General features: G+C 49.2%; 1 protein-coding gene across 2 annotated transcripts in view; it reads right to left on the reverse strand.

Moving 5' to 3' along the window:
- Positions 1-13,605, reverse strand: part of CD177 (CD177 molecule) — a 43,516-nt gene that overhangs the window by 12,466 nt on the left and 17,445 nt on the right. For both annotated transcript variants that reach the window (XM_057314431.1, XM_026482173.4), the window contains exon 4: positions 10,452-10,643. In XM_057314431.1, the coding sequence (XP_057170414.1) occupies positions 10,452-10,467 (16 nt within the window). In that variant the 5' untranslated portion in view covers positions 10,468-10,643. The remainder of the gene's footprint in view (positions 1-10,451; positions 10,644-13,605) is intronic.

Raw genomic sequence — 13,605 nt, forward strand, 5'->3', positions numbered from 1 at the left:
ACCACCCCAAGATCAAGAGCTGCACATTCCACTGACTGAGCCAGCCAGGTGCCCCCGACTTTTTGTAACTTCTAAAAACTTTCCAGTTTAAATGATTAATTAGGTTACTCAAATTACAATTAGTAATTTTCAATCCCAAGTAAATTTAGGCTCAAACTAAAGATAAGTTCATATGTGTACTTCCTGTTAAAGTGTTCTATTTGGTTCTAGCCAACCTGTCCCATAGCTATCCCTCGCCGGCAAGAAAAACAGTGGTCACATCTCATATCTGAGATTTCTCTTTAACGCTACTTTCCCCAGGCCCAACAAGAAATAGTCACTTGGGTTTTGCAACAGTGTATTATGTCTGTTATCTACGGACGCGTACAAAACCATCCCAAATAGTCACCTAAAACAACAGACGTTGGGTCCGTTCACAATCCCGTGGGCTACCCATTAGCCTGGGCTTAACTTGGGTTTCTTCCGCTGGTCTCACTGGGAGGTGCTCCCCTGGCTGCATTTGCCTGGTAATTTGATCGAGGCTGGATGGTCTAAGATAACATCACTCACGTGTCTGACAGTTGGTGCTTGGGAGCTGGGCCTCTCTGTCCGTGTGGTTTTTCATGCCCAAGGTTCAGCCAGATTTCTTCAGGTGAGGGCCCCACGCAGCAAAATAGAGGAAGCCCCAAAGTGTAAATGTTCACATTTGCTAAGTTTATTCTAAACGTACTGTCTCATTGGCCAAAACGAATCACACAGCCATGCCCAGCTTTATTTTATTTTATTTTATTTTTTTAAAGATGTTATTATTTTTTAATTGTTTGGGGGGGAATCAGGTTTTTTTAAAGATTTTTATTTATTTATTTGACAGAGAGAGAGGGACTGAGAGAGGGAACACAAGCAGGGGGAGTAGGAGAGGGAGAAGCAGGCTTCCTGCTGAGCAGGGAGCCCGATGCGGGGCTTCATGACCTGAGCTGAAGGCTTACGACTGAGCCACCCAAGCTAAAGATGGTATTTTTAAGTAATCTCTTATACCCAATATGGGGCTCAAACTCACAACCTTGAGATCAAGAGTCATGCTGACCGTGCCTAGCTTTCAGGGATAGAGACACTTACCCAGGCTGTGGACGGGAAAGGCAGCAAAGACACTGCAGAGGGGTGTGTGAACAGGGATGGGAAGAATCTGTAGCAATTTATCCTGACTATGTAAGAGTTTTAGTTGAAGAGGTGCGTGTGTTTTCCTTAGCTGTCACCTGACACAGAGGGCTGGCCGTTTTGTAGAATTCTCTTTGGCAACTCGAGTTTCAGGGATTTGAGAACACTTCAGTCAAAGACTCTCATTGACCACTTTAGGATCTCAATTACCTGAGGGCAAAGGGGAATGAATTCATCAACCCTCCTACCTCTTTGTCGTCTTTACTCTTAAGAATTTCCACTGGGTTTTTTGATGGTTTTTTTAAAAAAAAACTGAACCTGGGGCGCCTGGGTGGCTCGGTCAATTAAGCATCTGACTTCGGCTCACGTCATGATCTTAGGGTCCTGGGATTGAGCCCCGCATCGGGCTCCATGCCAAGCACAGACTCTGTTTCTCCCTCTCCTTCCCCCTCTACTCCTCCCCCCACCGATGTGCGTGCTCTCAAATAAATAAATAAAATCTTTAGGAAAAAAGCAGACAATCTTATAGATCTAAGGAAGGCTAAATCTAATGTTTTCGTTAGTCTTAAATTTTCTGAACCATGTCAGCTTGTCTCTGCTGGTTTAAAATCAGAACAATGAGCATCCATTCCCTGTGTTTAATTTATCAACAATGATCTATACCTTGTTGTCGGTTTAAAAAATAAATAAGTGTTCTAATCTGGTACGGTGGCCTTTTTAACTTTAAAGACTAAGCGGCCCTCTGAATGTCTCCATAGCCTGTCCCAGGGACAGAATATCCAGCCCAGTTCCCTGGAGCTGCACAGCCTCGGGGGGAGTCCTTAAGCCCCTCAAATGACCATGATGGGGGCAGCACACTGAAGCCCCAGAGACTGTCACCATTGGCAAGTCCTCATGGGAAGGGAAAGGTCTGAGAGGTATGGACACAGGGCTGGAGGAGGTGAAGGCGCTGAAGGGGGACAGACCAAAGGATCCAGGGGAGCTGAAGGGAAAGTCAAGGGCCAAACAGGAGGAAGGGAGAACGGGGAAGGACGGCAGACGAGGAGGCTCAGATATGCCAGGTTGCTGAATCTGGTAATTAGCCACTAACATTCCCGATGGTGTCTCAGAAATCCTGGCGATTTCTGAAGCTGCGGACCGAAAGGAGGGCAGTACAGTGAAGCGTGTGGTCGGCGGGGCCGGGGGCAGGACAACGGCAGTGGCCCCTGGGATGAGCAGACTGTGAGGGAATCTTGAAATGGGCCAGGGAAATTGTCCCACTGCAATTCTTCCTCCCATACACAATCCCCGGGTCCTAGAGCAGAGGGAGAACCACTGGCACGTGGGAGAACGGCAAGGTTCCTGTCAACACAACCAGAGCTACTCCTGTCCAGAAGATCGGAGCACCAAGAGCCAAATGGTCAACGTGGGCCCCTTGGGAGCACCTGGTGGCTTAGTTGATTAAGCATCTGCCTTCGGCTCCGGTCTTGATCCCAGCGTCCTGGGATCAAGCCCCACGTGGGGCTCCCTGCTTGGTGGGGAGTCTGCTTCTCCCTCTGCCTGCCGCTCCCGCCCATCTGAGCTCTCTCTCTCTCTCTCTCTCAAATCAATAAATAAAATCTTAAAAACAAACACAAAAAAACGTGGGCCTCTGGGTTACCCCACTGGTAAACAGACTGCAAGGTCACAAAACATGCCTTGTGTTGTGAGAAAGAAAACTATAGTTCTCCTATAGCGCTTCCAAGTCAATAGCTGCTGGGACGCGTGCAACAGCTCATTGGCCAGGACCCCTCCCTGCGTGTGAGAACATGATGACGGAGAATGACTCATTGCCGGCTTATAACAGGCTGGCGGGAAACAGACAAGTGCACACTTGCTACGTCCGATAACGAGTCAGTCATGTTCCCTATCAAACTTTGGGTCATGGAGTTCATGGTGGAAGCTGTAGCTACCTTTATACTGCATAAGGTAAGAATATATATCCCAGATTTGTTCATGACATTTCTAGAGAACGAATGGAAGGTCATGGATTGGTTTAAAGAGATGTGCCAATTTCTGTTGAAGAGAATTCTTATTTATGTCATTCACAAACTTATTTCTGTTTTACACAGTATGATTGACAGAAAATTCTTGATAAATATGCTATATTGTTTTGGACACAAGACGTTTTCTAAGCCGAACGATTTAACTACTCATCTACCCGTGTAATCTGGGCCTTCTGCGAGAATTCTTGTCATCGGAAAACGTATTTCTGTTTACACAATATGATTGACGAAAAAAAATTTATTTAAAGGAAAATTCTTGATACATATGCCATATTATTTTGGACACGAGATATTTTCTAAACCGAACGATTTAACGATTACCCAGATGTGTAATCTGGACTTTCTGCGAGAAATCTTGTCATCGGAAAACGTATTTCTGTTTACACAATATGATTGACGAAAAAAAAATTTATTTAAAGGAAAATTCTTGATACATATGCCATATTATTTTGGACACGAGATATTTTCTAAACCGAACGATTTAACGATTACCCAGATGTGTAATCTGGACTTTCTGCGAGAATTCTTATCATTGGAAAATTTATTTCTGTTGTACACAATATGATTGACGGAAAAAATGGTTTTTTATGTAAAATTCTTGATAAATATGCCGTATTGTTTTGGACACGAGATATTTTCTAAACCGAACAATTTAACGATTACCCAGATGTGTAATCTGGACTTTCTGCGAGAAATCTTGTCATCGGAAAACGTATTTCTGTTGTACACAATATGATTGATGGAAAAAAAAATTTTAAGGAAAATTCTTGATAAATATGCCGTATTGTTTTGAACACGAGATGTTTCTTAAACTAATCACTGAATTCTACATCAAAAACTAATGATGTACTATATGTTGGCTAACTGAACATAATAACAAAACAAAACTGAACATAATAACAAAACAAAACCGAAAACTAAGGAAAGAATAAAGCAGCTTTCTAGCTCATGGGGGAGAATGTAGAGTGGTCCGGGACTAAATTTCTTGCTTTCTGATTCCTATGTGGTTGATGGACACAATGACTTTAATACTGTTAGACACAGTAAAACAGCACCTCTGTTTTGCAAAAAAAAAAAAAAAAAAAAAAAAACTTGTTTTCTAAACCGAATGCTGTGATTGTGGTTTAACTACTCGTATACCTGTGTAATCTGGGCTTTCCGCGGGAATTCTCCAGATGATAATCTGAAGAACGAATTACTTCACTAGTTTATCTAGGGCCAGTGGAGGCCGGGTGTGTGCTCAGCTCTCTCTCCGAGACACCACCTGACATATTGTACCAAACTCACAAGCCTGGCTCACAACTGTGAACGGGAATTTTAAAATTGAATCACTCATGCGACGCAGCACTAACATGGAGCTCAAACCACTGCTGAATTGGTCCTAGGCACCATCACATCTGGGTAGAACATGAAATTCTAGCCTGTGCTGACCACAAACGGTTACATTCTGCCACAGTTCTCGGAAGGAAGTTTATCTGGCCGAGCTCCACCGAGCTACTGCCTCGGTGACCTCTCTCTATAGAATAAAGCTAGTTTTTCATAAAATAACAATCGTAATTCTTTCAGAATTTATATAAATCTACGGGTGTTACCTTCATCAACACTTTCTCCTCCCGCTCAGAGCACATTTCAGATTCCTCCTGAATCTCTGCCTCCCAGATTTCAATAAAGTTTCGATTTGCTTTGCGGCCTCAGTTTTTTCTTGTTTCACACAACTGAGCAAATAAACTTCGTATCCACAAATGGAGTGTCTGCCGTCTTATTGCCCTATTCTAGCCTGACTTCTTCCTCCTGAATGGCTCCGGGTCTGTGGCCAGGACCCAAAAAAGAGGTAGGGAAAAACCATGATGATGAGAAAGAGAGCTCCATGGGGTGGGGTGGGGGTGGGGGTCTGCAGCCTGGGTGAGATTTGCTGAATGGATGATGGGGGTGGGGGGTGGCTTCCAAGGCTGATCCTCTGGGGCTCAGCATCCCAGGGGGCTTCGGGGATATCTCTTCTTCCCAGGAGAAGCTCAAGGTGAGAGAAGTACAAACCATGAACTGGTGGAAGGCATCTTTACCAGTTGCAGAATTTGGGCGGAGTAGAGCCAGCTGGGTTGAGGACTGAGCTGGGGGAAGGAATAGGGCCCCCAAAACTCATGTTCCAGGGGACCCACGTTGGGGGTGCGGGGGCTGGTGAAACTCAGAAGGCTGACAAGAACGCCCCCCTTGGGTCAGAAGAGACGCCGTGGAGGGGGAGAGGGTGTGGGTGGAACAACCCTCCCCAAGGAACCCCAGAGGTCCCTGGGGCTGACCTGGAAATATGGGGCCTGCACTGCCCTGAAGCTTCAATCGCCTCATTAGAAACTGAGCTTGGAAACGGCAGCCACGAACTCAGCCTTCACAAGCCCCGGGCCCCCACCAACAAAGAGACTTGGGGGACCCATCTGTCCTCTTGAATCTATCTGCTCCCTGGGAGACCCCCACCCAGTGGTCTGTAAATATGCTTTGTAGCCTGGCGGGCAGCTATGAGAGCCAAAAGGCCAAAAGCCTTTCCCACCACCCCATCTGTGCAGGTGACTTCACACACAGTTGGGGATCCTGCGGCTGGTGTCACATCTGAGCCGCCCTTGGCGGCAAACGCGGGAACTCTGTGGGCCGTCCACTTGACAGTCTCAAAAGCACCTACTAGTAGAAAGGCCCTTTTATTTAAGAAGAAATAAAACTGGCTACCAAGTGCCCTGAACCCCACAGAGTTTCCCCCTCCCCTTTCAAGTTGACCCCCAGACACCCAGGGCTCGGCAGATTCTGCCCCCTTTCCTCATTGCACCCGGGCCCTGCCCGCTCGGAGCTCACCCGGCCTCAGTCCCCTTCCCAACGGCCTCCTGTCCTCCCTGTCTCCCGCAAACTAGTCTCCCCGTGCCTTCCAGTGACACCAAAACCCCCTGGAGGATCTTGATAATGAGTCCATGAGCTGAAGGGTCCTTGGGGAAGAAATGAGACCTTTGCCTCCTAGAAGAATCCTGAGTGACGCTGAAACTGCCTGACACAGGTGCTGGTTTGGTCTGGACCCTGGGAAACCCTGGCCCTCCCTGCCCAAACCAGGATCCTGCGACCCTGTTGCCTTTCTTTTCCCTTGTGCCCTCCGCCTCCGTTCCTCCAGCCTGGCAACCACACTGCTCCTGACCTGAACGCCCTTCCTCCCCGGAACGGCCTCTGGCCTCTGCGTGATCCCCGCACCCTGCAATCCTTCCTGGCTCTCTGAACTCGGCTCTCCCACTGGACTCCAGCCTCCCCCACCTTCCTCGCCCTGTTCCCCCCATCATCTGGGCCCCTCTGCCAAACCTTAAGCTCCTGTGCCCCCGGAGTCTCTGTCTGCAGTTCTCTGGGCTCCTACCATATAACAACTCCCCACTCGACCAGGAGCTCTCCCAAATCCAGTGTTTTTTTGTTTGTTTGTTTTGTTTTGAAATAGTGGCTTTTCTGGGGCACCTGGGTGGCTCAGTCGTTAAGCATCTGCCTTTGGCTCAGGGCGTGATCCCAGCATTCTGGGATTGAGCCCTGCATCAGGCTCCTCTGCTAGGAGCCTGCTTCTTCCTCTCCCACTCCCCCTGCTTGTGTTCCTTCTCTCGCTGGCTGTCTCTCTCCCTCTAATAAATAAATAAATAAATAAATAAATAAATAAATAAATAAATAAAATCTTTAAAAAAATGTTTGAAATAGTGACTTTTCTGTTACTTTTTTTTTTTTTAAGATTTTATTTACTTATTTGACAGAGATAGTGAGAGAGGGAACACAAGCAAGGGGAGTGTGAGAGGGAGAAGCAGGCTTCCTGCCGAGCAGGGAGCCCAATGTGGGGCTCGATCCCAGGACCCTGGACCACGACCTGAGCTGAAGGCAGACAATCAACCGACTGAGCTAGTCAGGTGCCCTCCTGTAGAAATTTCTGCTTTGCAGCGATCATTGTGGTGCAGATAACCGAGAACTGTCAAAACCAGGATGAGAGCAGACATTACGGAGAAGCCTCTCCCAACCTTCGATATCCTCGTACGCCCCTATGCTACAACTTCTCAATGTGGCAAACTGGTCCTGTTCAAAAGAGACACAATATCTTCATAGCGATGCGATTGTGCCTCGTGATGAATATAACAGTTTCATCTCACTTGGAAGTGATTTAGGTATTTATGAATATCTGTACCGACTTAATTTAGCATACAGATAATATTTTAAGTTACCTGAAGATCTTGGAAACTGTCTTCAGGCAAACATAGTACAAGACAAAATTAGCGAAGAAATTAAGTGTTTCAGTGTAAAAGCATTTTCCTTAGTTCATGGGCATTCGTTCCCCACCCTTCCGCCAGGCTGGAATCCCCGCTCTCCCCGGTCTGACAGCCCCCAGCTCACGTGCTTTTCCTCCTTTCAATCTTGTCATGCGCTCAAGTCCGGCCTCCGCCTCCCTGGTGTCCTGACGCTCTCCGATCCCTCCACACGCTCTAGACCCTGAGCCCCTCACTGGCTGGAATCTCTAGTGGCCTGACCCGAGTTCCCAGAGTCCTGTGCTAGCCCACAGGCTGCTATGCCCTCCGAGCTCTGCATGTGCACTCACAATGTCCAACTCCCTCGAGGGATAAAAACACCCCTCCCTCTAGCTTCTGGAGGTTTCTTTTCAACCTTATGACTGCCTACTCCAGGGACGCCTGGGTGGCTCAGTGGGTTAAGTGTCTGCCTTTGGCTCAGGTCATGATCCTAGGGTCCTGGGATAAAGTCCTGCATTGGGCTCCTTGCCCAGCAGGGAGCCTGCTTCTCCCTCTGCCTGCCGCTCCCCCTGCTTGTGCTCTCTCTCTCTCTGACAAATACATAAAATCTTTAAAAAAATAACCATCTACTCCAACATGGGCTCTCTGAATCCAGTGTTTTATCCCCAGTGTCAGGGTGCTTCTCTGAGTCTTTAAGAGTCTTCACAAATCCACCAACCCACTAACCCACCTCTCATGCCCCCCACCAAGTCTGCAAGAACGGCTCCCTCAGGCTCTAGGTGCTCTCCCCACAGCAGGTGGCTCAACCCTCACCTAGACTCCCTAGGCCCCTGGACCCTCCTGCCCTGACAACACCAGGTCTGCTTAATCCTAAATGATGCTTAACACACAGACTCCGTACCATGCTTTACACTTTCTCATTCCCAAATGCCCAAAGGTCAGGAGAAAGTGGAAGGGAAGGCAGATACGACCTAAAGCCGCAGTGACTATAGGGAGTGAGGGGTTCAGAAGGAATGCACGGGTGTGCCAGTTAGGGATAAAGGGGTGGAGGATGTAGGGGTATTAATGGGGGACAATCAAAGGATTCAAGAGAGCTGAAAAAACATCTAAGCTAAAAAAAAAAAAAAAAGGATGCATAAGGATCAGGGGATGATGAGAAGGGAGTAGTGTTAGATGAGCGAGGCTGGGGAGGGATTCCATGTTGCTAGAAATGCCCACTGAAGTCCCCCAGTGTCCTTAGCAGATGTTTGCCATTTCTGGAGATACTGAACTGAATTAGGGCCATAGCAGTGAACCACAGTCAACAACAAAAGAAAAGATGACAAACTACAGAATAAGATACCCATGGATTAATAAATAAACCAGAGAGAAAAAAGCTCGAAAAGAGGGGCGTCTGGGTGGTTCATTCAGTTGAGTGCCTGGCTCTTGATTTCGGCTCAGGTCCTGGGATGGGGCCCCACATCAGGCTCCCTGCTCGGCCAGGACTCTGTTTGTCTCTCTCTCCCTCTGCCTCTCACCCGGCTTGTGCTCTCTCTCTCTCTCTCAAATAAATAAAAAATCTTGAAAAGAAAAAAAAAAACTTGAAAAGAGCAGGGAAAGAGTCCAGCTTGCTCAATCCCCTCACACAATCTCCAGGTCTGAAGCTTTGGAATCCCTCTCCTCTCTTCAGCTAAGACAGTCCCTCAGTGTTGCAGGAGAGGTGAGCAAACCCCTTCAGAGCGTTGAGTTCAGGGAGATTGAAGGAAAGGGGACCAGAGGAACTCCTTCTTTGAAAATCCATCCTCTTTAGAACAGAACCACGTCTCGGAAGACTTCATAGTGTCAAAATGTCCAAACCCCCAGAGTGACTACACGTTCAATGCACTCCACGTTAAAATCCCAATGGCATTTTTGGCGGGAAGGAGAAAAAAAAATCATCCTTTAATTCATAACCCCAAGGAGCCAGAACAATCTAGAAAAAGAGGAAGTGGGAGGCTTATATATCCCAATTTCAAAACATATTACTGAGCTACAGGAAATAAAATACACACGCATAGACCCATGGAACAGAACAGAGACCCCCCCCCCAAATAAAGCCTTCCACACTTGCCCAAATGATCTTCCACATGGTGCCATTCCCACTTGAATGAGAAAGGACAGTCTCTTCGATGAAAAGCCTTGGGAAGACAGGGTAGCCACATACAGAGAAGGAAATCAGACCCTTCCTTTCCACCACACACACAAACTAACTGAACACAGATACCGCATCTCAACAGAGAACCTAAGACCATGAAGCTGAGAGAGGAAAGGGGGAGAAAAGCTTCATGACATCGGATTTGGCAATGATGTCTAGCCCACAACGCCAAAAGCACAGGCAACAAAATTTCAAGCTTACAGACTGTTGGCCCTCAGGAGAAACAATCAACTGAGTGGAAAGGAAACCTACAGAGTGGGAAAAGCATTTGCAATTCGTATGTCTATTAAGGGATTAATGTCTAGAAGATGTAAAGAAACTCTAAAATTCACAACAACAAGAAAAACAAACTACCCAACTACACGGTGGACAAAAGTCTTGACGAGACTTTCTCCAAAGATACTACGGTAGGGGCGCCTGGGTGGCACAGCGGTTAAGCATCTGCCTTCGGCTCAGGGCGTGATCCCGGCGTTATGGGATCGAGCCCCACATCAGGCTCCTCTGCTATGAGCCTGCTTCTTCCTCTCCCACTCCCCTGCTTGTGTTCCCTCTCTCGCTGGCTGTCTCTATCTCTGCCGAATAAATAAATAAAATCTTAAAAAAAAAAAAAAGATGCAACGGCCACCAAGCTTCCGAGAACATGTCGGCGCCACTAATCATGACAGGAAGCAAATCAAAGAACTAACACGTATCGTGTCACACCCGTTAGGATGGCCCCTATCAACAGCAATGACCAACAGAACCCAAGAACCCAATCCGTAAAACCAGTCGTGCTGGCGAGGATCTGGAGGAATTGCACCCTGGCACGACGTTGGTGAAAACGTAAAATGGCCCGTCTGCTGTGGAACACAGTGCAGATTCCTCCAAACCAAGAAAGAGACTTACCACGCGATGGAGCCATCTCACTCCTGAGTTTCCCTCCATGAGAACTGGAAGCAACGTTGCGAAGGGTACTCGCACATCCCGTTCGTTGCGGGGTTATTCTCCAGAGTCAAGAGGTGGAAGCACGCACATGTCCACACACAGAGGAATGGAGAAAGAACGCGTGGCATCTTCACAACGGAACGTTGCTCAATCCTAGAAAAGAAGGTAATTCTGGACCTTCTGCCAAGTGAAATGGGCAAGTCACAGAAAGACAAGAACCCTACGAGTCCTCTTATACGTGGTATCTAAACTAGTCACATTTATAGAAACAGAAAGAACTGTGGGGCCGTGGGGGCAGAGGGGGGAAACACAGAGCTGTGGGTACAGATCTTCAGTCACAAATGAACAGGAGCTGGAGAAGCGTGCACGACAGTGAGAATACGTGCCCGCTGCAGAACTACACGCTGGCACGTGCTTAATGGCAGCAAATGGAAGGTTACTGTGTTTTACTGACTATAATTTTTCACAGATTTCTTTAGGGGAGAAATTGGGGTGAAGAGTCCTGGGGCCTTTGAAACCTTCCTGCTTCAGAGAGGAAGCTCTGGGTGTGGCAAACACAAGGGGCTGGTGGGTGACGTTCATTTCCTGTTCCCGAGCAGCCCGTTTCACCCCAGATGGTTGCTTGTGGCGTCTCTGAGCCCCTCAAGAGCCCACCATGGGGAGGAGGCTCAAAGCTCCAGTGGCGATCGGGAGTCGAGGGGCCAAGGTGGGAGGGGAAGGGCCGGGCAGGGACGGAAACAGGGGTAGAGGAGGTAGCAGCATGGAAGGGGGACAGATGAAAGGATTCAAGAGAGCTGAAGAGTCCAAGATGTGACATTAAAAATAAAAAGAAAGAAAGAAAAAGACAGAAGGGGGCGCCTGGCTGGCTCGGTAGGTACAGCATGAGACTCTTGATCTCGGGGTCCTGGGCTCAAGCCCCATGTAGAACTTACCTAGAAAAAAATTAAATTAAGTTAAATTTAAAAAGGAAGAATGAGGACAGCGGATGGTGAGGAGGGAGACACCTTAGACGAGCAGGTTGGGAAGCTCCTGAGCCAGGTGCTGTGTGGCCTTTGAAGCTCCCTTGTGTTTAAGAAAACCTTTGCCCTTTCTGAAGGTAGTAAACAGAATCAGCACCCTAAAGGGGAAGCGTCTGGCTGGCAGGGCAGAGGAGAGAGGAGGAGAGTGGCTCATGGCATCAACAGGGGGTTAGGGCAAAGAGGACATTTTGCAAAGGGCACAAAACATGTCACTTGATGACGTTCCTCCCACTCCCGGGCTCCAGGACAGGCATCGAGGGAACCCCTCGGAGCGGGCAGAGCTTCAGCATCACAGGAAAGGGACCAGAGCGACCGCCTCTTGGAATATCACCCATCCTCACTGAAGACAGCCAGATGTGCCCCGGGGCCGGTCCTCATTCTGGACTCAAGGGTACGTTGGGGTTCACATTAAGAGATGAGATTTCTTACCACATTTTTGACCCCACGCAGTCCTGGGCCATGATAGCCACGCTGGGCTCACCAGCCCTGGGCTTGTTGAACAGACCCTCCCTTTTTCTAGGAGTCTTTGCCACTTGGGTCCACGAAGCCCCGGCCTCCCCGCCTGCGGTGGCCTGAGAGACCTTCCGTGCAGGGACTGCCCTCCCGGGGACACGTGGGCAGGGATGAAGGCACGTGATGAATCTGAAGACCCAGAGGAAGGAGCCTGGCTCAAGACAAACCATGGGGGGGAGAGGGTGTACGTGGAACCACCATCCAGTGGGGACATGTCCCCGGGGCCACCTGGAAATGGGCAGCCTGCCGCATGCTGGCTCTCACACCTCATTATTCAAATGAGGCTAGAACCTCGTGTAAAGAGCTAGATGGAAGGACGTCTCAGGGAGAAAACGATCCAGAAGTTTGACTCTTCATGACCCCACCACACAATGATAAGAAAGGGGATCTACCCCCAGGAATGAGAGGACAGGGAGACCCACCCTCTCTACTCACACCCACCTCCCCTCAAACCTGGAGCAGCCAGTGCACCTCAAGCCTGGGGGCCCATCAGGTAGGGCTTTGGGGGCCACGTGAGGGGCTCTGGGTCTTATTCGAAGTGCAGTCAGACGTGTCTAAAGGGACTGTTTATTGTTTGATTTGTTTTCCAGAAGTGACACGATCTATTTACATGATGTTATCCTAGTGGTTTCACTCGGCTTGCCAGGTGGAGAAAGCTCCACAGAGGAGACAGTGGAAGCTGAGTGTGGTTGGGAGAAGAGTGACCCCCAGGGATGCCCACACCCTGCTCCCCAGAGCCTGTGAATACGGGGCTGGACAGGGCAACGGGGAATTAAGGTTGTTAACAGGCTGGCCTTTAAATGGGGGACTATCTTGGGCGAGCCGATGGCTCCATCTGTGTCCGGCTTCTGAGCTACAAAACTCTAGGGTTAACAAACCGTGTTGTGTGAAGCCACTGAGGTTGTGGTAACTTGGTACAGCCGCAGTAGGGACCGAACGCCCTGCAAGACTGGTTAGACCAGGTCCACGTAGGAAACCACAGTTTGGACTCGTGGTCATAGTGGAGAAGAAACAGGGAGAGAAATAGGAGAAAGGTCAGGGCAGGTGGGGGACCTGGAGAGGGTGGGTGACAGATTGCACCTGGGGCGGGGGGGACCAAAGATTCAATAGGACTCATGATTCTTGCTGCAGCAACCACGTGGCGGGAAAGAGCTTTAATAGAAGGAGATGTGTGCAGGCCGAGCCTGTGTGAGGACCGAAGTGAACGCTGGAGTTCTGTGTGCAGTTCAGGTGCGGAGAGGGGACGCTGGGACGGGTTCGGCTTGGTCCCGGCTTATGCGGGAGGCCAGAGAGGAGAGGTGGGGGCCGTCCATCCAGCGGGACAGGATCCTCACAGTGTCTACCGGGGCCTGGAGGTCCTCAGACTCGTGGGGGTGGATGCAGGTGGGCGGTGGGACAGCTGACAGCGCACGGGCTGGAGCGAGGTCCCGCCTGGAGCAGCGCCTTCGTGTCCCGCAGCCCGCAGTGCTGTTCGCAGGCGGCCCTGCTGGTGGCGGGGCAATGCCAGCGCCTAAGGAGCATCGTCATGTGTCTCTCGTGACCAGCAAACCAGAAAACGCGTGGGGCTCACATTTCTAACACAA

The sequence above is a fragment of the Ursus arctos genome, unplaced genomic scaffold, assembly GCF_023065955.2.
Source record: "Ursus arctos isolate Adak ecotype North America unplaced genomic scaffold, UrsArc2.0 scaffold_19, whole genome shotgun sequence".
Taxonomy (NCBI): Eukaryota; Metazoa; Chordata; class Mammalia; order Carnivora; family Ursidae; genus Ursus; species Ursus arctos.